At 52.6% G+C, this 24,624-nt stretch overlaps 1 protein-coding gene across 1 annotated transcript; it reads left to right on the top strand.

Annotated features, from left to right (window-relative positions):
- Positions 1–1,514: 1,514 nt before the first annotated feature.
- On the top strand, positions 1,515–24,622 carry LOC144722701 (uncharacterized). The gene is made up of 20 exons (XM_078601026.1): positions 1,515–1,842; positions 4,694–4,794; positions 5,358–5,427; positions 7,080–7,210; positions 8,705–8,793; positions 9,245–9,344; positions 10,980–11,023; positions 11,424–11,501; positions 12,415–12,611; positions 13,118–13,182; positions 13,930–14,036; positions 15,554–15,665; positions 16,487–16,586; positions 17,677–17,716; positions 18,664–18,715; positions 19,563–19,689; positions 19,993–20,085; positions 20,440–20,557; positions 23,284–23,374; positions 24,272–24,622. Exons 1-20 carry the CDS (start codon positions 1,677–1,679, stop codon positions 24,344–24,346), a joined length of 1,956 nt encoding a protein of 651 aa, XP_078457152.1. The 5' UTR covers positions 1,515–1,676; the 3' UTR covers positions 24,347–24,622.
- The last annotated feature ends 2 nt before the right edge of the window (positions 24,623–24,624 follow it).

The raw sequence follows: 24,624 nt of genomic DNA, 5'->3' as shown, positions 1-24,624 counted from the left end.
CTCTCTTCGACTGTAGCTTTGCGTCTGACAGCAGTGACGAGTGTGGCTTCTGCGGTGAAATTCGAATTCTGATAAAATAACAAAATTCGTAAAAGTAAAACAAATGGGCAGAAATAACTCCAAAATGCGTTCATTCTGGGCCCCGTTGCAGTTGTACTGCCTGCACACTCGATATCTAACGCCACTGCATTCTATTTTCCACGGCCACCAAGCGCTTGATTTTGCCCTGATTTTTATTTTGCATCATTGTCAGACTGGATTTCATTTGTTTTGCTTTTGACAATCGAGTCAAACTAGTAACCCAGGTCACTAGCCTGGGTCTCTGGAGTGATCAAACGGTAAATAAAAACGTAACTTGATTTGCAGCAATTACACTAATCAATGTTGCATACGTTGAGCAAAGCACATCACAGCGGAATAATAGTGCAGTCCAGAAAACCATGAGCTTCAAACAACACAGCACTAAAGGTTACACGAAGGCTGTCGTGACCGATATTATGGATTCATAGCTGATTTTTGGGTCGGATCTCATAAGCAAACAGTGCGGATTGAGGCCCAAGACTGGAGGGCATTTTCACCTTTCTGTAACCGCCTGACGATGCTGAATGCAACTACCTGCACGACGTCGTAACAGATTCAACGTAGAACACGCGTTTGGGGTATTTGGCTGCTATAAATGTCCACGTGATAAGCCACTTTGTTGAACTTTCATCCCTGGCCAGGTCGCTTCTGAAAATATTTTTTTTTTAGTTGAGTGGTACTAAAGCAGTAAAACATTGGTACACTTTAACACGTAACCAACCAATATTTTCCATAGAGGTTTTTTCGTGTGAGATCGCGTAAGTATAAATGTCTGGTGGCGAGTTTAACGACACACACATATTTACGCTATCTAACCCATAAACACCGACAGTATGGACATTGGGACACGTTGGTCCACTTGAAAACCCTATTAATTGGCTGCGTCGGCTGGGGGAGGGTTTCAGAAACACGCACATTGTACTCAACGCGATCTGCTCCTTAACACATTCCTGCGGAGGGAGCTGGTAGGAACGTTGGGTTGCTCGGTCAATGGCCAGGGTCAACGGCGGCGTGGTGTATTCCGCAAATATGCCCGACTGTGAGGGCGGGCACAAGCCGGCGTGAGTAGGTTAAACGTTGAGTTTTATAAGGGCACCACGGGGTGACCAGCCCCTCCCCACCCAGCCCCACCCCTCCCACCCCCCACCCAGCCCCACCCTCCCCACCCAGCCCCTCCCCACCCTCCCCACCCAGCCCCTCCCCACCCAGCCCCTCCCCACCCTCCCCTCCCTCCCCACCCAGCCACTCCCTCCCCTCCCTGCACGACGGACACAGTAATCCGCTGTGGGGCTGGTGTAACCAGGAGGTTCCTACCAGTATTAACTCAATCAATTATGAACACCACCACCACCACCGGCCAAAAGCGATGACAACCTGCCAACTCAAGCCGCTGCGCCAGGCCTCATTGCTCGCTCCGGTAGAGGGCGCTATCCCCATTGCCTCGCCGGGTCTAGGGGGCAGTCAGCACCAGGAGGAGGGAGGCCGGAAGGTCGGAAGGACGTGGGGGAGAGGAAGGAGGAGGGGTCCAAAGTTGTTTTGTGGCCACCACCACCACCAGCAAGCAAGCAGCAGCTACAACAACAACAGAGGCGGTCATGCTGTGCGCTATGGCCCCTCGGAGAGCGAGAGCTTTGTGCTGGTCTCGGTGGTGCACGAGGGCCCCCCCAGTGGCCCCGTGGCCGCGGGCTCGGTGGGGCAGCGACGACGCAGCGCTGCGCGTCGGTTGCGCGTCCGCGTTCTGGGGAGACACGGCCACCGCAGGTACCTTGCCGTGCCGTGCTGATGCTGCTGCTGCTACTGCTGCTGCTGCTTCTACTGCTGCTACTTCTACTGCTGCTTCTGCTACTGCTTCTACTGCTGCTGCTGATTCTACTGCTGCTACTTCTACTGCTGCTTCTGCTACTACTACTGCTTCTACTGCTGCTGCTGATTCTACTGCTGCTACTTCTACATCTACTGCTTCTGCTGATTCTGCTGCTGCTGCTTCTGCTGCTACTTCTGCTGCTGCTTCTGCTGCTACTACTGCTGCTGCTACTGCTGCTTCTGCTGCTACTTCTACTGTTTCTGCTGCTTCTACTGCTGCTTCTGCTGCTGCTGCTTTTGCTGTTTCTGCTGCTACTTCTGCTGCTGCTTCTGCTGCTGCTACTTCTACTGCAGCTTCTGCTACTGCTGCTTCTGCTGCTACTTCTGCTGCTTCTGCTGCTGCTGCTTCTGCTGCTGCTTCTGCTGCTACTTCTACTGCTTCTGCTTCGGATGCTTCTACTGCTTCTGTTTCTGCTGCTTCTGCTGCTTCTACTGCCTCTGCTGATTCTGCTGCTGCTGCTTCCGATGCTGATCGTGCAACGTGGTGTGGTGGTGGTGGGATCGATCGAGTTTCGATTCGTGTGTGGGTGTGCGGTTGTGGGTTCAAAGGGGAGAGTCGGAGGCAGTCGCCCTCCAGCAACAACGGAGGGCAGAGGAGTGACGCTCACAACAACAACAACCAGCGGCTAAAACTCAAGAGTGTTGTCACAGTTGGTGCACTCAGCCAATCATCTCAGCCCGTCAGCCCATGGGCACCTGGGTCTGTCCCGTGGCCTCATGGCAGCGGGCCTTCGACACTTCACGTGGCCTCAAAGTGCACCTAGCCTGGCACAAGCGCCGTGGTTGACTTGGTGGCAAACGGCGGTTGTTAAAGTGGTAACCCCCCCCCCCTCGATGCAGCCGCCAGAGGTTTCTGCAATCACCAACCGTGTAGCAATTAGCAATGCGATGATTAGAAAATAAAATAATAAAAATGAAAATATAAAAAAAAATATTCAAAATATAAAAAAAACTCACAATGAATTCCTGCAATCACGAAAGTTTTAAGTCGCGATGATTTTTTTTTTTTTACAAATAAGCGAGTATTGACGACTCGGTGTGGCTTTCCTAGAGAAACACAGGGCATAATAGATATGCTGTAGTTATAATTATACTGCCCGCGGTATAGTGTAGCCACAGATGTAATGTTGTGGACCCTGATTCAAAGTTCTTCACCTCTCACCCAGTTCACTCCAACCCAGTTTCAGTCCCTGGACACAATCCAGACTTGTCGAAAGTAAAAAAAAATGTTTTAAGCCACGCTAGCTGCAGCTCTTTGTCACGTTTAAGCAACGAGCTTTCACGCACCTGATGATTGGTAAACACGTCAACGCACGCGCTGTTGTGCTAGCTAGCGATATCTATTAAGAGGTTTGTAAAAGTCAGGGCTATCTTAGTCGCGCGCGGCACTGTCACTTACAATTGCATTCGATTCCAACGTTTCGCTAACTTAACTGCCATTGCATTTTGACCAGTTAGTGATTTAACATTGATTTACGTGCGTGCAATATTTTAGATTTCTCAATGTGATAGTTTTTGCTTTCATTTCGATTGCCTGTTTTTGATGTACAGTATTGTACTTTATTGTTTCGTTGACCAAGGTCACGCTTGCAAATGGGACTCACGTGGTCTCTTGAGCTCCCCACCCCTTTAAACAAATTTAACCTCGATCTAAAACCTGGCAGTGTCAGCCGGGAGTTCTAAGCAGTAGGCCGGCTCAAGGTCAAACCAATGCGACCACTCACTGCGCAGGGCTAGCGAGTTAGTGGGCGTGGCTTTGTTAGAGTGGGCGGGGCTGAAAGCTCCCGGTTGAGCCTCCCAGATATTTGATATCTTTAAATATCTCTGCCATGCGTTTTCATGTGTGTGTGTGTGTGTGGTAGGGTAGCTCACAACAACGAGCGGAGCGCCGGGTGTCTAAAGCACAGCAAGTTGGTATAGTAGGGGGCACAGGTGGTGCATCAGCCATTCATCTCGGTCATCTCGGTCAGTCGACCCGTGGCAACTGGGTCTGCCCCGTGACCTCCTGCCAGCGGGCGTTCGACACTTCACGTGGCCTCAAGGTGCACCTGGCCTGGCACAAGCGTCGTGGTGACGTCACCGCCACTTAGTGACGAATGGCGGTTGTTGTTGTTGTTGTAGCGGTTAAGGAGGCTCGTGAAGGACGCTACTGGGCAGTTGGAGGCATCCACCCTCCAACAACAATAGAGGGCAGAGGAGCGATGCTCACAACAACGAGCAGAACGCGGGGTGGCTAAATCACAGCAAGTTGACACAGTCGGGGGCACAGGTGGTGCATTGGCCAGTCATCTCAGTGATTCAACCCATGGCACCTGGCTCTGCCCCGTGACCTCCTGCCAGCGGGAGTTCGACACTTCACGTGGCCTTAATATGCACATTGCCTGGCACAAGCGCCGTGGTGACATCACCCCCACTTAACGGTGATTGGTGTTGGTAGCAGTTATCGCTACGCTGCGCTACAGACCCAGTGACCCGAGTTCGATTCTCGCTCACGGCCAACACCAGAGACGATTATCTGAAACCGGTCCTGGGCCTCCCCTAGGTCGACTCAGCCTCAAATGAGTACCTGGTGCGGTGTGTCGTAAACATCACCACTCAGGGAGTCAAAGGCGGCCGAACGTGGTGCTGGCCACCCACCCCCTCGTGTGCCGTGCCAGCCTTCGTAGGTGCTCGCTAACAGCACTTGCCCCTGCAGTCTGTTACAGCTACACGGGGGATCTTTGTTTTGTGTCTCCCCCCCCCCCACCAGTACCGCAACTGGTGCACGGTGGCCGGCTGGACTTCCTGGTGTTTGACTACCTCTCCGAGATCACCATGTCCCTCCTGGCCAACGCGAAGAGTAAGGCGCCGGTGAGCTCACCCAAACGTTGGGGAGGGGAGAAAAAAAGCGAAAGTGAATTTTATAAAATAAATAAATAATCGCGAGGTAGCCTGCCTGGTGGTAGCTCAGGGGATGGGGCACCTGAGACGTCACCTTCTGAGAATCCTTGGGTTCTCGAATCCAGCTCCAGAGAATTTAAACGTCGGTTCGGTTGACATTGGCAGGGCTGTGCAAGTGCGTGCCCTTCATGCGGATGAGGAGCCATATCTATGGAATTGAGCTACAGAGATCCGAATGGAGACTGCTTCATCTCATCAGTGACGATTATCTGAACCAGTCCTGGGCATCCTGTCAGTCGACTCAGCCTCAAATGATGAGTACCTGGTGCGGTGTGTAAACATCAGCACGGGGGAGACAAAGGCGGCCGGGCGTGGTGCTGGCCACACCCCCTCGTGTGCCACGTCCGACTTACTAAGTGTTACTTGCTACCAGCACTTGCCCTAACAGTATGTTAAAGGCTATATGGGGGATCTTTATCTTTGTAATATTAATACCAGTCACGTGTCACCTGTGTGTGTGTGTGCTGCACCAGAACATGGGGTACACGCCTGACTTTGTGTACGCTGCAATGGCTCCGTTCATCAAAGACATCCACAAGAGAGGTGAGGACCTTGGATTGCAGCTCTCCAGCGAGAGCTAACCCTTTCCCGTTCTGATGACGTACATGTAACTTTATCGGTGCCGAGGCTCCCACAAGACCATGCGGGAGGGCGTGTGGCGCAGTTTGGCGCCAGCTATCATACAATGCGCTCGTGTCGTTCCAAGATTCAGCGGTGAATAGGACATCCCACCCTCCAGCCTGCAGACGTCTTAGAACGGTCGCGCCGCGTGTTGTTCACCACGATTTCCGACGTTGGCCTCCACGCACCCGAAGGTTCTTCGGGAGCCGAAGCTTCTAGCTCAGCGCTGGGCAACCTGGGGACCAGTGGGCAGCATGCGTCCCGTGGAACCCCTGGCCTACGTGCGCCTCGGGTGACGCGTGGGGCTACGGTTAGCGCACGAGCACGACGTCAAGCCTGCGGCCCAGTGGGGTGAAGGAGGGCTTCTCGTGTGGCCCACTAACGCGTGTGGGTTGCCCGTCACGGTTCTAGCTCATGGGGCGTTCAGCACTTTGTAAGATTGCTTATTGCAGGCGTGATGATCGTGGTGGTGATGATGGTGATTATGATCGTAAGATTGCTTAATGCAGGCGTGATGATCGTGGTGGTGATGATGGTGATTATGATGGTGATGATGATATAGAGGTGGCCTAGAGCAGGGGTCCCCAACCCCTGGGCCGCGGACCGGTACCGGTCCGTGGCCTGTTAGGAACCGGGCCGCACAGCAGCAGGAGGTGAGCGTGGCCCACCCATTATTTTATTATTTACCACTTCCGTCCGCGCCTCTTTCCCGCACTGCGCATTTGTCTCAGTCACAGTGTTGGTAAGCCCACAAGCTGCTAACCCCGAGTAGCCAACATGAGTAAAACACAAACGTCGCTGGAGAGCTTCTTTGAAAAGCGGGAAAGACCCAATGATGAACACCCCCCCCCCCCCCCCCCGGTCTGTGAAAAAATTGTCTTCCACGAAGCCGGTCCCTGGTGCCAAAAAGGTTGGGGACTGCTGATCTAGAGAGAGGTCAGAGTGCTGAGCTCAAGGGATCCTGGGTTCACATCCAATTTAATCTGCCAATGATTAAACCAGGTTGTCAAGCGTAGTGAGTTGGTCTCAGCATGGTCACCAAGTGACTGCACGAAAAAAAAAAGCTTCATAACATTGACTTTGGTTCTGCATTTCATTTGGCGAATTTCCAGATGACATTGATTTGACCGTCATGTGACAAACATTCCTCTCGGTTGCATGGGGCCATGGGGCAGGCGGTCACTTGAAGGGATTTCCGAGGTAGTTCTCCGACATCCGCTTCTGTATGCCATTCTCTAACACAAACGCTTGCTTGGTCTCACGACATGACCCTGTTGTATCTCGCAATCGGATCAAATCGGGGGGGAAATAAAAGAGACGATGATGATGATGATTGTTGTCCTTCCCCGCACCTCCGATTAGCACGGACCGGCTCACGCACGGTGTGCGAAATAAGTTCAACGTACACATAACGTACATGATGACGACAGTGACAATGACGATGCATCTGACGGAAGGCCACAACAGTAGCTGGGCTGCTGGCGGTCGTGCGGCGTCTCGGCCGTGCGAGCTTCCGTCGGGGATGTGTGCCGAGCGTGCCGCGTGTGTCCGCCGCGCCCTTGCCGATGCCGCAGGCGTGCGCGTGGTGAGCAACGCGGGCGGCATGAACCCGGAGGCGTGCGCACTGGCGCTGCGAGAGGCCGCCGCCAAGGCCGGGGTGCAGCTCAGCGTGGCCGTCGTGACGGGCGACGACCTCATGGAGCACGTGAGACGCACGCGCGCACGCCAAGACAAAGATCCCCCGTGTAGCCTTAGACTGTTGGGGCAACTAGGAAGGCCGGCACGGCACACGAGGGGGTGGGTCGCCAGAACCACCCCTGGCCGCCTTTGTCTCCCCCAGTGGCGATGTTTGCACACCGTACCAGACACTCATTTGAGGCTGAGTCGACCTAGGGGAGGTCTAGGACCGGTTAAGATAATTGTTACTGGTGTTGGCCGTGAGCGGGATTCAAACTCGGGTCACTGGGTTCGTAGCGCAGTGCGCTAACCAGTACGCTACCGCTCCCCAATTTCACGTGAAAACACGCACACACATGTACCCACGGTCATTCAGGACATCAAATAGCATGCACCCGCATGCAACATGCACTCGTGCACACTTGTACACACTCACAAACGCATAAATGCACATGCAAAGGGACAAAAGTCAACTCATGAATCCCATTGTGGCCCAAGTGGGCGAATCCTTGTATGCTGAATCAATGACCGAATATCATAGCTTTCATCTGTTCGAAATCAAGTACAGTAAAACCTTGGATTGCGAGCATGATTCGTTCCGGAAACGTGTTTGTAATCCAAACCACTCGTACATCAGTTGTGATCACGTGACACTCGGCAGACAAAGCGTATACACGTGCTACTCGTATTGCAAGACCTTGCTCGTTTATCAAATTAATATTTATTAAAAAAATTTGCTCGTCTTGCAAAACACTCGCAGACCAAGTTACTCGCAATCCAAGGTTTTACTGTAATGTCTTTTTGTTATTATGACATGGCCCAGCGGTAGCGCACTTAGCACTTCTTGCAGAGCTGCACGGTTTGAATCCAGCGGCCAACCTGATTAAGGGGGCGCCACAGTGGCGAGATTTTAACTACCTCGCCTGGTATACAGGTGGTCGTGGGTTCGATCCCGACCCTGACGCCTCTATATTTGGAGTTTGCGTGTTCTTCCCGTGGTCGCGTGGATTTTTCTCCGGATGTTGCGGTATTTCTCTCCACATTTAGAATCAACGTGCGTTTGGAGTATTTGGCTGCTATACATTTCCATGCGATAAGCCACTTCATTGAGCTATCATTTGTGGCCAGGTCGCTTCTACAAAAAGAGCTACGTAGCTCATTGGGCCTTACCTGGTAAAATAAAAATTGTTGAACTAGTTTAAAGTTCAATACTGCGGGCGTATAAACCAACAAAATACATGCCGTCCACTTCAAAGTTTGCATCAAGGATCCCGTGACGTCATTCGCAAAGAGTCGACCGATGTGCGCCGGTGTCGTGGTCCGAATTAGAAGAAGAAAAAAATGACGTGCAAAATGTACTCAATCGGAATTATACACAGCAATCGGCACCCCTGTCCTGCGAAAAAGACAGCAGGACGCTGCTGATAAAGAGTTGTGAGTCTCAGCGAGGCTCTCCCGGGTAATCGAGCGCCATGATAACAATACGATTGATACGTTGCGTTTTTTCCCTTTAATTGTACAGAAGGCAGCGATCGCAGAGTCCGGAGTGCGAGACCTGGACACTGGAGCACCCTTCCCACAGTCCGTCTACAGCATGAACGCGTACCTGGGGTATTTGCCATCGCCTCTTTATTGTATGTGTGTATGTTGAACTTCTTTTGCACCATACATAGCCAACTGTGCTAATCGGAGGTGCGGGGGAAGGACAACAAACTGAGTTTTCAACACAGATGATTTAAAAGTGCATCGCTCCAGTGGCTTCCGAATGTCGGAAGGAAGAGCGTTCCAGACGGCCGCAGAAGCGCATCTGAAAGCGCGCGATGCGGTGACCATCTTTGTTCGATGGCTTAGCCAAAAGCCACTGCTGCGAGGATGACCGGAGTTTTGCCAAGCATTCAAATTAATTCGACAATCACTAACACTTTTCCATCACTGGTGCCTTCCAAAACATAACCGCGCGATCAAATAAAGTACACGAACGCGATTGACGCACTCAATGTAAGTTGCGAAATTTCCGAACGGAGGTACCGCGGCGGTGAGGTGCTGCGTTTCAATTTGCCAGTGCGCAGCCAATCAGCCGGGCGCTGGACCTCGGGGCGGACGTGGTCATCACTGGCAGGTGCGTGGACAGCGCCCTGGTGCTGGGTCCTCTCATTCACAAAGTACGTCGGCGCGGCTCGCACACCACCTAGCGGTCCCCCGCCCCCCCCCCCCCTTCGCCGACAACTCGTGCCGGTCCCCCCCAGCCCATCACCGCACCGGCCGGCAAAAACCTGCGGCGAAACAGGCGCCCTCTAAACCGTCAGACGGACTCGCCCACCCACACACGGCTCCCGATGGCGATTAGCTACGTGGCCATGCAGCTGCCCTCCACCGGCGTTTTGATCGCTTGTCAACAATTCTGGGGACGTGATTCGAGAAAACGTTCGACGTGTATTTATAATTTTTTGCCACCAGTTTGCTAGCTGGTTTGTATCGTTTCTCAATTATATATATTTTTTACTTTACCTGTCTCGTTCCCGTAGATGTATGTGCTTGCCCCCTTCAGCCCAAATGGCGAGTTCTCAGACAATTAGCGCACAGGTAACGGTGCAGCCCCGTGATCGCTTGTTCACGCCCCCGCTGGCTGTGGGGAATCCGACAGGTGATTGAAGCAACGTGGCCACATTTGTACGAGTTATAATATAAATAATTTGTATGAATTATAATAACGCATTATTGGTATGATACTCGCAATTCACTGCATATGTGATGAGCTTGCAGATCGATTTCAATCAATCGGTGGATGCATCGTTAGATGCCTAGAATTAGCCGATGATGCGTTAACACATGATGATGTGATGTGATTTACCATCACGATCACGGCCATAAACATCGTCCATTGTCTATTATTATTTGTATTATTATTATTGTTTCGCTTGCTCACCAAAGGAAACCTCACCGAGTCTCACGACGCTTTTTTAGGAGTGTCGTGCCAATTGTTTTGTTTGTTTTTGCAGTAGGTGGGGCAACGATTGCTTGCGTTAGATTCCTGTTGAGTAGTTTGTGGGTGATTTTTTGTTCGAATGTGGTTAAGATGGACCGTAACTTTGCCGACTCTCTTGCGAATTACGTCACGGGAGTTTACCGAGACGGTCACTGCGGGGGCAGGCAGCCGTCGTGTGCGGTTTACGGTTGAGACGTGCTGGATTAAGCTAGTGGGGCCCTAAATGAAAAAAAACATAAATATTAAAACACGATTTTTTTACTTGCATAGTAAATTAATTTATTTTTTTCATTTGCTATACAGCCAGATAATACGACAAATTGCTAACCTTAAACACCCAGTTGTTCATAAAAGTTGAAGGCGGTATAGTACTATAGTAATAGAGCAAGTGCAGAGTCACTGAACCGTAATTGATAGCTTGAAAGCATTTAGCGTAGGGCGCTTGAAAGTGTGGGGCCTGTAGCTACTACATATGTAGTAGCTTCTTTTGCTACTGGGATAATCCGGCCCTGGTGGGATGGGGCATTGCAAGTTTAGTCGAAGCACCGGCACAAGATTTCCCGACGTGGGAAACTGGGGCCTGTAAAGGGCAGAGCTTGAAACAGGCGACGGTTAGTGAGGTCCGCACAGTCAGAGACGCTCAGCTGCGTGGCAATTGTAGGGTTACTGGAATAAAGCACACGGGGCCCGCTATCTGAACAAGGTTGGTGAAGGTCAGGGTGCAGGGGGGGGGCGGTTATTTGGCTGGTCTGTACTTTACAGCATTGTTAAATGTTTCACCATGCCTGAGAATCTGCTGTTGGTATTGCAGTTTGGTTGGAAACCCCAAGACTATGACCTCCTTGCGGCAGGCAGGTAAGGATTTGGAGCCAAATCGACATCACTGTCATTATTATCATCATCATCATCACTAGGTGTGATCAATTCACCGCTGGATGAAGGCATCGCCAAGCCATCGTCATCTCTCACAGTTCTTATGCAGTGCAATATTCTGCACCATTTATACATCGTCATCCACCATCAGTCCACTTCTGGATGAAGGCCTCCACAAGCTGCCACCATCTCTCACGTCCCAGCGATGTAACAATCCACTCGACGTCTCACGCATGATCCGATTTAATCGCTCCGTCACATACTTACAGAATGTTGAAAAACAATCACCTGTAAATTAAATCTGTTGGTGTGTAACCGTGGCAAAACTTAGCATGTACATTGCATATTTTCCCCCACGTGTTTGTGCTTTTGACTGTCGCAGCCTGGCAGGGCATCTGATTGAATGTGGTGCTCAGTGCACGGGTGGAATATACACCGACTGGCACACCATCCCAGACTGGTAAGACACGGTCAAGGTCAAGAGGTCACCACACCTCACCATCGCTTCCTTCCCTGCTTCTGGATCCCCGTAGTGGTAGCAAAGTCGAGACCCAATCTCATCCCGCCATGTGGCTTTAGGTCTTCCCTGGTGCTGCACAGTCGATATATCCCTTTAAAAAAAATCTAGATTGAAAACTAATTTCTTTAGAACTGCTTTTTGTGCTTAGTTTTTTGTCCTTCCCCTGGCACGGTTGGCTACGTACGGCGTGAAAGAAGTTCAACTTGCGTACAGACATCTATACGTCCTGCGGGCGGGATCCAGCGCCGTGGAGGCGAGGGTTGGTGGATCACACAAATGTTGGGAATCTCTCCTTGCCAAGCAGAAGGCGGAATGTGGACTCCATCCGTTCCGTCTGTATGCAGTGTAGTCCCCTCGTACACGCGGGTTTTCTCGGGGCGCTCCGGTTTTCCTCCCACATCAATGTAGTTGGCCAAACATGCAAAATACAGGATCGCAGAGCTTGGGCAATTGTTGGCGTCAGTTCTGGCTGCCTTCCCACATGTTTTTGTGGTTGCCCAGCTCTTCTGAATCCACAAAAAACTGCGCAGCGTTCCAAATGAGTAAATAACTTTGATCACCATCGGGCTTTAGGTCTTCTCTTCCCCTTAGTCACCAATCTCTAGTCACCTGTCCCTCTCCATCCGAAACACGTGGCCCCCAGCCACAGCTGCGTGCTCTTCCCAATTCCTGCCGAATTACATCGACGACGACGACGTCGTTCGCAGCGTTGTTTTCCGAACTTGCCGGTCGTTTACCCTGCCCGTCCGCGAACGTCCCATCCACCCCCCTACTCCGCACGCCCACCAGTACCCTCCCCCCCCCCACCCCCCCAAGTCCGCGTGTGCCCCTGCGTGGCACGGTTCCTCCGCAGGGACAACATCGGCTACCCGGTGGTGGAGTGCTCGGCCAACGGAAGCTTCACGGTGAGCAAGCCCCCCGGCACGGGCGGCCTGGTGTCGACCGGCACGGTGTCGGAGCAGCTGGTGTACGAGGTGGGCGACCCGCGGAGATATCTGCTGCCCGATGTCACGTGCGACTTCTCCGAGGTCACGCTGGCCGAGCTGCCCGGTGAGTCGTCGTCGCTCTCCATCGACTCCTCCGTCTTTTTCCTGCTCCTCTTCAATCTCTTTCCCCTCTTCCTCACCGAGTGCCACGTCAACGCACGCGCACGGCTCGGACAATTCTGCCTCTCTGTGCAAGAGGGCCCTTACACAGAGAGGCAGAAGCGACTCTGCGTGCCAACGTTATCAACGGTGACGCTTGCCAGGCTCATATATTCACCGCCCCCCCCCCCCTTCTCCAGTACCCTCACGGTGCCGGATGAATATCGTTTGCGGGTTGATTCAAGGTGGCCGCGGGCCCGTGTGAAGTGAAACGTAGCAGCGGCCCGCGTCTGGCCTGCGAGCCCTGCCATCTTCCCTGCCGTCTTCCCTCCCCCCCCCACCCAGCTGCTTCTCCACCGTAATGGCTGCTTGCCATTTTTGCTGGGAGCGTTGTTTGCTGGGAGGGAGCGTTGTTTGCCAAGAGGGAGCGTTGTTTGTTGACTGCCGGGAGGGCCCCTCGTGTTCGCTCAGGTGTGGAAGGCGGCGCGGTGCTGGTGCGGGGAGCCAAGGGGTCACCGCCGTCACCGTCCTACAAGGTCGGGCGTGAGACGGCGACGAGCGACACGCGGCCGGGTTAAAGTAACGCCGGAGATTCGGATCATTGTCCCAAGAGACTCGCGGCGCAGAACGCTGTGGCCCAGTTCACGCGGGCGTAAACGCCCGGAAGTAAGGCCATCGACCAAAATATCAAGTTGAAAAAAAAAATATTAAGGTGTTTATAAATGCAATTAACTGTTGGGGTTTTGAGCTGCAAGTGAAGTTTGCGGAGAAGATAGCGAAACGTGTTTATGCGCGTTTATACGTGTGTGTGTGCGCGCATGTAGTCGACATCGGCGACGATTATCTGAACCGCCCCTGGGCCTCCGCTGGGGAGACAAAGGTGGCCGGGCGAGGTGCTGGCTACCCCCACCCCCTCGTGTGCCGTGCAGGCCTTCGTAGGTTCTCGCGAACAGCACTTGCCCCAGTGGTGGCGTAGTGGTTATCGCACCGCGCTACAAACCTGGCGACCTGGCTTCTATTCCCGACCGCTGTTAACATCAGTTACGAATGAACCGCTCCTGGGCTTCCCCTAGGTCAACTCGGCCTCAAGCGAGTACCTGGCGAGGTGTGTAAACGTCAGCTCTCACGGGGGGACATATGCAGGCGTGGCGCGGTGCTAGTCACACCACCACCACCTCGCTGTGCAGAGGTGGTGTGGCGCTCACAGCACTTGTCCGACCGGTCTGTTTTTTGGCCACGAGGGGCAGAGTCTTTCGTCCGCGTGCGTGCCTCTGCCGGCGCAGGTGAGCGCGACGTTCCTCGACGGGTTCCGCGCCACGGCCGTGTGCCCCATCGGAGGCCCCCGGGCGGCCGAGAAGGCCCGGAGGACGGCGGACGCCATCCTCAAAAGGTGGGCGCGGATTTCCACGTCGGTGAGCCGAGCATTTTAGTTAACCCCCCCCACCTACCACCAACCCCCCCCCCCCCCCCATGACGCTCAGTGGGAGGTCGCTCATTCTCTTCCGCTGCTCTGGACCTTCCTTGTCCCCCCCAGCCATCCGTGCTGTTGGCTCCCTGCCTCCGTTCACATGCTCCGCTACGGAGGCGTTCTTCACGCGTCGGTCAAGCTGACTCTTCGCTAGGACCTCGGAGCTGGAGATTTTTTGCGATTGAGTGGAGGCCAAGACACGATGTGTTCTTTATTTTGTGCAGTCGTTTGTTTATGAGGGCCCAGACCGTCGCCAGCTTTGAGAACCCGATTGAATCGCACGCGGTTAAAACCCGGATTCGAACTCGGGGTCTCAGCGCCGCTGGCTCGGTATCTCCGGTGCAGATTTAGCTTCGCTCTCCGATGCGTTTATTCAGGTTGTTGCCGCGTATCGTTCGGTGCGATGTCTGACGTTTCGCTTCCGCGTGTTGGGAGCTTCCGCAGCTTTCTGGAGGAAATTAAAACTTGCAGAAGGTGCCAGCACGTGGAGCGAAGCGTCGGACATTGTTGTCCTTCCTCCCGGCAACTCCGATAAGCATGGTTGGCTATGTGCGGTGCGAAAGAAGTTCAAAATATATATGAACAACAACGCCGTGGGAGGGAGCTACACAGCACGATCACGAAAACATACACAGGCGGTGAAAAATAAGAATTTGTTTTACCATTTCTGGCAATAAAACAGGAGGTGTTAGGATGTTCAAACACCAAATAGAAACCTTTTGCAGGGCATTAAGTCTGCATTAACGTACTTGTGGTGAACATGCAAACAAACCTCTTATGATAATATATGGCATTGTCTTTGAAACGGATTTGCCTACACCAGAGACAGCCTCCTTTTGTGGGCTTGTCTCACCAGTTGTAGACCAGAGAAGGCCAAAAGGCAAACAGTACAAAGATAACGCAAGTTAAACATGTTCTTATTTTTCATCGTCTTGGAGTCCGGCAAAAAGGTCCCATAGATATACGCAGGGAGGTTTGCTATCTTGAGCCACCTGAGCTTGGCTGGAAAAAATTAACCCGTAAAAACAAAGTTTTTCACTATAAATCCTTTATATGCGTGGCGGCTAGAGTCCTCTCGTCCTCTGGCTTGAGATGGCTGCCACCTATGGGTCAGATGAATGCCTGCCACCATTAAGCAATTGGTAATTAAATATAATTAATTTTTTCCTCAAAAGTGTAAAATTTTGGAATTTTTTTTCCACTAAAATACATTGTCACGCACAACGAGTCTGTGTGCAAAATGTCAGCTCGATTGGATCACGGGAAGTGGGTTAAAAAACGACCGAAAGATGTGCACGGTCGTAAGCGCGCAAGCAAGCAAGTGAACTTAATATAAAGGATTTAAAAATGGTGACGTTTGGCTGCACGGGGGCCTAGCCCGTTGTGGCAAAAACATTTTTTTGGTCTTCTCTTTCATGGACGTTCAATCCCGAATGAAGGGCTCGGCGGATCTTCAAGCATTTGGGGCTCAGTGACTTCTCGAAGGTTCACGTGCAGGTGCTGGGAGCCGAGGACACGTACGGGCCTCACGCACGCAGCTGGTCCGATGGGGTGAGAAGTCGCAGTGCCCTACGGATAATAACAACAACAACTAACAAGGAGTCCTGCAGATATAGCATGAAGATGCTTTTTAAAAGAGATTTTTAGGCAACAAATTCGGTTTCAAACTGGTGCCATTGTTAATATAACTATTTTAGATGATGAAATGCAGCCATCATTGTCAGTCATGTTTAATCCACTGCTGAATGAAAGCCTCCCACAATCCTTCGCCATCTCTCACGATCATGTGACGTAACAGTGATTATATGATGAAAATTGCTACAAGTACAGATTGCAGTATCATCATTTCAACGGTTTGTCATAGCGTACATTTAAAAACCTTATAATTGTTTCTTGCGATTTTGCCAGTTTTGTGGGTGTATATTCCGTCGAGATTGTTGTGGAGGGGGGCTACTTTCAGATGGATAGTTGAGATTTGTTCTCGTATGGAATTTTCTATTTTTGTGTTTGAATATGAATGCGACGGTGCTTTGAGTGGTAGATTGGTGCCAGAAAGGCGTCGCACGTGTGTAAGCAAAAAATGGAATTGATCGATCACATATACCTCCGATTAGCACGGTTGGCTACGTACGGTGCAACAAAGGTTCAACGTACCTAGACATACAAGTACGCGTACTCCCGTAACGTTGTTGTGACCCACGGGCGGAGACACGCGCACCTTGACAACTGTTGGTTACCACGCGCGCGCCGTTTGATGACCTGGTATCGTGAATGCAAGAATCGATTTTAATCCGACGACTCGATGCAACGGTGCACCGCCACCCCCACCCCTCCTCTCCCCCCACCCCCGAACGGTCGAATCGTCACGCCAGGGCCCCAGGGACGTGGCGCTGTGGATGTCCGTGGGCCACAGCCACAAGAGGGCGCTGGAGCTCTTCCGCATGGAGATCGCTTCGGCGGGCACCAGCATGGGTACGACGCCGCGGCCTGACGGCCCCACGCGGCCTGGCGGCTGTGGCCTAATAACCACGGGCCTAATAACCACGGGCCTAGGCCCCGCAGGCCGTTCGCCAATCCGCCGCTGGATGAAGGCCTGCCGACCGCACCCGCGCGAGTCGTGGCGGTGACTTGACCGTACTTTCTCCACGATTGGCTCAGTGCGGGTTGGTGGCGACGTGGAGCTTGAGACGTCGGTAGCGTTGAAGTAGAGTACAACAAGGGATTGTGCCGCACTGCGCACTACTGGCCCCACCACTTTGCAGTGACTTGCGATTCAGTGGTTGTGATTCGCGATTTTTTTTATTTTTCTAAAACCATTGTGGTGAACATAGCAGCTTAAGGTCACGAATAATGAATAATAATAATAATAACATGACGTAGTGATATCATAAGAACATTTGTGTCATTATCTTGATGCGTCGCCCTATGCCAAATGATGATGTCAGCCTTGGGGGTCGTTTGGCCATACTTCGCCACGCTGGTCAGCGCGGGTTGGCGAAGGAGGTGGCTGGTGACCGGTTCGGCTGTTACTCGCCACTGATGTTAGACCTGACCGGGGTATCAAACTCTGGTCGCCAGGTTCGGAGTGTATTGCGAACTTGGTGCATTCTTTAGCACGAGATTCAGTTGCATCTATCATGAATAAAAAGGAGCTCTTTCACCCTCACGAACCGCAACCACATTGCCCCCCCCCCCTGTTCTGTAAATGAGTACTCATACCACTAGTTAGTCAATATGGAACTTTTGTCTGGTCTCTGATATCAATGTCATCGTTGCCCGTGTGAGCTTGGTGTAGTGGTCAGCGCGCTGCGCTACGAACCTGGCGGCCCGAGTTCGAATCCCGCTCGCGACCAACATCCGTGACGAATATTTGAACCGGTCCTGGGCCACCCCTAGGTCGACTCAGCATCAAATTAGTGCCTGGTGCAGCGTGTAAACATCGCCACTGGGGAGACAAAGGCGTGATGCTGGCCACCCACCCCCTCGTGTGCGGTGCCGGCCTTCATAGGTGCTCGCTAACAGCACTTAAAGCTATACGGGGGATTTTTGTTTTTGTTTTTAGCTCCAGGACTGACGGGCATTGTCGGCGGACGCCCCAAAATGTAAGTGATCAGTGTGTGTGCGTGTATCTGATGGTGGGGGGAGTGAAGGTGCAGCGGTTAGCGCACTGCAATACGAGCCCCGGTCACCTGAGTTGCACTCCCGGCCGCAGCTCTCACATCCGTTGCGATTGATCTCTGAGCCGGGCCTGGGCTCCCCCACACTTTCCCCAACCCCTTACAGACTGGCATGGTGAAGTATGGTCAAACAACCCCTTCGCGACTAACACGGCATGGTAAGGCCTCCATCCAGCTGTGGGCATCGATACGCGAAAGTATTTACAATCATATTTGTGGTGTCTCAGTAGGCTAGCAAGAGCACACTGGCACCTATCACATTGACGTCACAGGGCATTTTACATTCTAGATTTGAAGCTTTCGTGACTGCAAGGATTCATATTCTTGGGTTTTTTCGGTAAAGTCACGTAGGTAAAAAAAAAAAAAATCTCATTTACTTGATACAGCGAGCGTGCTGTGGCGGTTCCACCTGAAGACGGAAGCTTGTGTTGCCTCCGAAACGTCGTGATTTTAATTTTTTTTATTTTATTTTTATTTTACTTTTATTAATTTAATTTTTTTTTTTACCTACGTGACTTTACCGAAAAAACCCAAGAATAGGGCATTTTACATTTTACCTTTCCACCTATCTCCCTGCCTACATACCTACCCAGGGACCGTATTAGAGCCCTGCATTAACGCAGTGACGTGTGGCAAATGTTACCTATCATTGGTCCAACAATAATAGCCTATCTGGATTTGAAGCTTTCGTGACTGCAGGAGTCCACACTCTTTGGTTCTTTCGGTAAAATCACGTAGGTAGAAAAAATCATCTATGATGAATCGAGTGCAACGTGTGGGTATTTTATTTCCGTGCCAGCCTTGCTGGCGACACTGGAGGAGGCTCTGTTGCCACAGACCTAAATTGGTTGTTTCTTTATTACAATTTGCAGATCCCCAGTGCTGAAACTTTTCTCCTTTTTGTATCCGAAGAACCAGACCAAGGTGAGGCTATGAATAGAGAAAAAAAAACTCCCCCATCGCGCAGCCCACACGGGCTCCGTCGTCGGTGACGGATCCTGTTGTTGGGGCTGGTGCTGTTTTGCGAGCGCCTATTAAGGCGAGTGTCGGGAAATATTGTTCTTGCTCCCAAATGTTTGTTTCCTTAGAAATGGATGTTTATGCTTACTCGTCACCGGTGTTCAGGAATAGCGGTGTTGCGTTCGGATATTTGTACCCCCGTATATTTACGTGACAACGTATTTTTTTAAAAATTTGTATTTAAGTTTTTCCGTGAATTGTCAACGGAAACCTTTTATTTTTCACAGTTGCTCATTTTACTTTTCGGTTACTCAGAGGTCCAAACCAATGTGGCCCTAATGCCTAAGCATTGTCCTATCCTGAACCCCTACCCATACCTCTAACATTGAACCTGAAGCTATAACCAAAACCCCTCGCCCCAACTCCTAACTCAAGCACTACCCCGAACCCCTGCACAAATCGATGACTAATAACCCTAACTACTACCCAATAACCAAATGCATAATCCTAAGCAATAACACAAATCTCCCGCCTCCAGCTCTAACCCCCAATCCAAAACCCAAACACCGAAATCCTAACCCACTTATCAAACCATACTGGACACCCCTATCCAATACACCCTAATCATGAACAGAAAACCCCAAACACTAACCCAAAACTCTAACCCCCAATCTTAATCCTAGGACACCAATAGGTATGGGGGGAATGACTGTTACTGTAGGCGAATGTATATTTCGTGGGGGGGGGTGAGCCGCTGCGCGTTGACTTGGGCTCGGCGCACCGCGGATGTCGCTCGCGTCTCTCTGAGCAGGTGGACCTCAGCCTGAACGGCGTTCACGTGGAGACGGTCACGGGAGACGCGGCGGAGCCCGGCGGCTCGGCCGTGCCGGGCGAGACGGCGCAAGAGGGCGCCGCCTCTTCGTCGTCGTCGTCGTCCGGTCAATAACTGCGACCTGCACACAACCACTCACTCACCCACCCGCCCACCAAATCATCTACTTACCTAATTACCTGCTTACCAATCTACCCAAGCATCTTCCCACCCATCGGTTTAAGCACCCGCCCATTCAAACCACAGCCCGTCCACCCGCTTATCCGCTGACTAATCCGTGAATCGCTCTATCCGAACACCACCTCTACCTACTGACCCACCCACCCAACCGCCCATCCGCTCACTTCATTTCTACCTACGCAGCTGCTTACCCAGCCACGCTTCTGTCCGTTTGTGAAACCGCGAGCAGGCGAGGCACAGCTGCCCGGGGGCTCGCACAGCTACAGACTGGAGGAGCTGGCGTTGACGAGGAGCGGCGACAAGGCCGACACGGTTAACATCGGTGCGCACGCGTCACTCCCACTGCCCGGACACACGGGGGAATGTCCGATAAACAGCGATGCGACGACACGGGTCTGTAACTTGGGCGTTTTGCGTCCAGTCTTCATGACGCCCCTGAGGGTTTAGCCGGGCGCTGGTGGCTTTGATGGACGTGGCGTGCAATCCAGCACTATGTAACCCGTAAAAAAAATTTTTTAATCAATATATTTGTCGCAATACCTCCGCGTTAAAAGAACCTTCACGTTATTTGCCAAAATCGTCAACACTGCTCGCGCGTACAATTCAATGCACGCGTCGCGTGCGTTTAAAAAGTGAATCGACGTGTCATCACGTAACCTGGTCGTCGTGCCTGTAGGGGTGATCGCGCGGCACCCAGCACTCTACCCCTACCTCAAGGCGCGACTCACGGCGAGCGTCGTGCAAAAATACTTCCAGCACCTCGGCGACGGAGCGTCGGGCCCAGCCGTGAGCAGGCGAGACCATCCACCCACCGTCCATCCACCCACCCACCCATCCACCACTAGCGACCGCCCACCCACCCACTCACCGCCCACCCACCCACCCACCCACTCACCACCCACCCACTCACTCACCACCCACCCACTCACCACCCACCCACCCACTCACCCACCCACCCACCCACTCACCGCCCACCCACCTATTGCCCACCCACCGCCCACTCACCCACCGCCCACCCACCCACCCACTCACCGCCCACCCACCCACCCACTCACCGCCCACCCACCCACCCACCCACTCACCGCCCACCCACCCACCCACCCAACGCCCACCCACCCACTCACCCACCCACCCACACACCCACTCACCCACCCACTCACCCACCCACTAACCCACCCACCCACCGCCCATTCGCCCACTCATCCACTCACCCATCCACTCACTCGCCCACTCACCCGCCCACTCACCTGCCCACCACCGCCCACCCACCCACCGCCCACCCACCGCCCATCCACCCACCCACCCACCGCCCACTCGCCCACTCACCCACTCACCCACCCACCGCCCACTCATCCACCCACCCATCCACCCACCCATCCACTCACCCACCCACTCACCCACCCACCCACCCACTCACCGCCCACCCACCCACTCACCAACCACACCCATTCACCCACCCACTCACCAATCTACCCACCCACCCACTCACCGCCCACCCACCAACTCACCCACCCACTCATCCACCTACACACTCACCCACGCACTCACCCACCCACTCACCCACCCACTCACCGCCCACCCACCCACTTACCGCCCACCCATTCACCGCCCACCCACCCACACACCGCCCAAACACCCACCCACCCACTAAACCGCACACCCACCCACGCACCCACTCACCGCCCACCCACCCACTCACCCACTCGCCACCCACCCACTCACCGCCCACCCACCCACTCACCGCCCGCCCACCCACTCACCGCCCGCCCACCCACTCACCGCCCGCCCACTCAACGTCCACTCACCGCCCACCCACTCAGTGCTGTGGCCCAGGGATGGCTTGGTGCCCTGACCCGGCTTCCTTGTGGCTATGAGAGCGACTGTGGTGAATTTCTCGCCGGTTTAAGCGAGGTTCTCTATGCCGGGGGAAATGAAAACCACGGCGAAATACTGGTGCCTGTGCGACACAATTCGCAAAGTACATTTTTAGCAAAAAATTGCAGAAGCCTTTTTAGGGAAGTCTGCGAGCAGAAATTGAGCACGTGACGACGCATACCTCCACTCCTATAGACACAAAGCTAAAGCTGTCCGACCGACACGGTCGCGTTTGCTTGTTATGACAACTTGCGGTATTGGGCGCAGGTTTTGGCGGCAGCTTAATCCGCCACGCAACCTTCAACTGGGCTGTGCGTTTAACTTACCTTGTGACATGTGGCTCTTTGTCGCTAAGGGGACTATGCTCTCTCAACCCGGGGCCGCCCTTGGAGACGGTCGTGATATGATGGTGGGGGGGGGGTGGTCAGAGCGGAATAGATGCAAGTTTGCTCACATTAATCTTTTTTTCTCTGAGGCCAACATCAGATTTACCTTTTTAGAAAACATTTTGCTTTTGATGGAGAAACCTAACCCACGGACACCTCCAATTAGCACGGTTGGCTACGTACGGTGCGAAAGAAGTTCTACGCACATGCAAACTGTGCCAACATATTTTCGTAGGTCGCCGGATTGCTTTGCTGGCACCGGAGGTCGGACAGAGGGGAAGTTGGTCGCGTCCCCTGGGTGGCTCAAATGTGAGAGCTCCGAGCCGGCTCCGCTGAGAATCTCGGGTTCGGATCCAGGCTTCGGCCGTCCGTGATTAAACATGCGCTCGCGAGAGTCGATGGCTCTCAGTCCGGTCACCCAATAGCCGCAACGTGAAAATATATTTTAAAGTTTGGTTATGCGCTTGATTTGGCCAAGTTCCAGAATCGACTGTATCGGTTTGACTGAATGCGACCACCTTGCGAGCAGGGGGTGTGTGCGTGAGTGCAGCCGTCGCTGTGTAAAGGATACAAATGGCACCTGAAGGATTTTTCGGTGAAATATCTCTTCCGTGGCCGTCCTCTGACCCGTAGCGCCGCACAGCTCTGTGAGACTTCCTAACGTATTGTTCTATGTCTTGACAAAAAGTCCGTAATTTTATGTATGTATTTTTACACGCTTTTATTTAACCCACTCTGTCTGTTGTTGTCGTCGTTGTCGTATCCTCAAATCTTGTAACAAAAATTTAACCCACTTCCCAATGTGGTATCGACTGCAAACTTTGTATACTTATGTCATACTGATGACAATACTATATTCTATATATATTTAAAAAAAAGTATTTTTAAACATGAATATTTATGTGTTATGTTTCGGCTTGGGTCTAATTGTCCACGCTCAACTCACGTTGGCTGTAAATCACCACGGTCCTTTACGTTGTGGCAAGCCTTGGGGCCACTTCCTGGAGTCGTGGAGTTCTGCCATTACTCGTACGGTACATTTCATTAAAGCGTGTTTAAAAAAAGCAATGTATATATATTTTTGTATATAAACCACAATTGTGCTTGGTCTACGCATCACGAAACAAAGTGTGATCACTGATATTTTACCGTTCTTCATTCTGCCCTCAACTGCCATCATCATCATCATCATCCCGATTCCTCCACCCACTGCCCTTCATCCTCCTCATTGTCTCTTTCTCCCTCTGTCCCCCGGGCAGGTTTGAGCTGCCAGGAATCCACGCTCTGAACTTTGTCCTGCGAGAGGCGCTGGGCGGCGGAGGAATCACTTCACTCCGCAGCGACCCCCAGGTGGGAACGTGGATCCGGGCGCTCTTCTGCATACAAACACAAAGATCCCCCCCCCCCGTGTATAGCCTCAAGAGACTGTTGGGGCAGGTGCTGTGAGCGAGCACCTTTAACGAAGGCCAGTACGGCACATGGGGGGAGATTTCCAGCACCACGCCTGACCGCATTTTGTCTGCTTAGTGGTGATGTCTACTTTAAGGCCGAGTTGATCTAGGGGAGGCCCATAACCAGTTCACCATTTATTGGTCCTGAGCGGGAATCGGAACTGGGGTCGATGTATTCGTAGCGCAGCATGGATTGTAAATGTTGTGGCTTGGCTCTCCGACACTCCGGTGTGCTGTACTAGTGACGAATTGTCCACGTTTCGTTTACGTGACAACCCTTACTAGTTGGCTGTGTCGGGTGGTGGTGGGTTTAACGACACATTTATATATTTACCTCTTATGGATGATATTGGTCGCGAAAGCCTACGTGTTAAACCCCACAATGGTTCACAAAGTGGCGTACACATAGACACACACCCCGGGGGTGAACCCAGGTCACCTCACTTCCAGGCGATTTGGTCATTGGCCGCACGTGCAACGCGCAGAACGTATGGATGTTGAACTCCTTTCGCACTCCGCGTAGCCAACTGTGCTAAACTAAAAACAAAAAAGCAGTTCTAGAGAAATTAAATTAGAAATGTCCACGAGGCACGTAGCGATTGGTTCATCTTCCGGCCAATCGACGGGCAGTGTAGCTCTCCGGAGATTGTTTGGTGGGCGGCGGCGTCGCAACCGCGTGTTGAGATTCTCTCCTCCTGGCGCGCGGAGCGGAACGTCGGACATTGCGCCCAACGGCGCGTGGTATAACCCGGAAAAGCCATAGGCGAGCGACACGTGCGGTCCCGTTCCTTTGCAGGGCAAAGCTCTCGGCCAGATGCTGCTCGACTTGAAGGTGGGAAACCTCCCGGAGCTGAAGGACATCGCGAGATGAGAGCGTGAAAGCCGCCCCCGGCGATTTGACCAGAGACGCGCCGTCGACCGCCACGTCGACCGCCACGTCGGCCGCCACGTCGGCCGACGAGCTGGCGAACGAGCGTCGTGCCCTTTCATCTTTTTGTTTTGTGTTTCTTGTTTTGTGTTTATTGTTTTGTGTTTATTCCAAATCATTTCAAGGAATCCGTTCTCAAAGATTTGTATTTTGTTCCCCCGTGGCTTTGAAGAGACGACGCATAGCGATGACGATAAATAAAAGGCGCTTGGACCGCTGGC

Source organism: Lampetra planeri, chromosome 15 (assembly GCF_965212315.1).
Source record: "Lampetra planeri chromosome 15, kcLamPlan1.2.h2, whole genome shotgun sequence".
Taxonomy (NCBI): Eukaryota; Metazoa; Chordata; class Hyperoartia; order Petromyzontiformes; family Petromyzontidae; genus Lampetra; species Lampetra planeri.
This window is presented reverse-complemented; position numbering and strand designations above follow the sequence as displayed.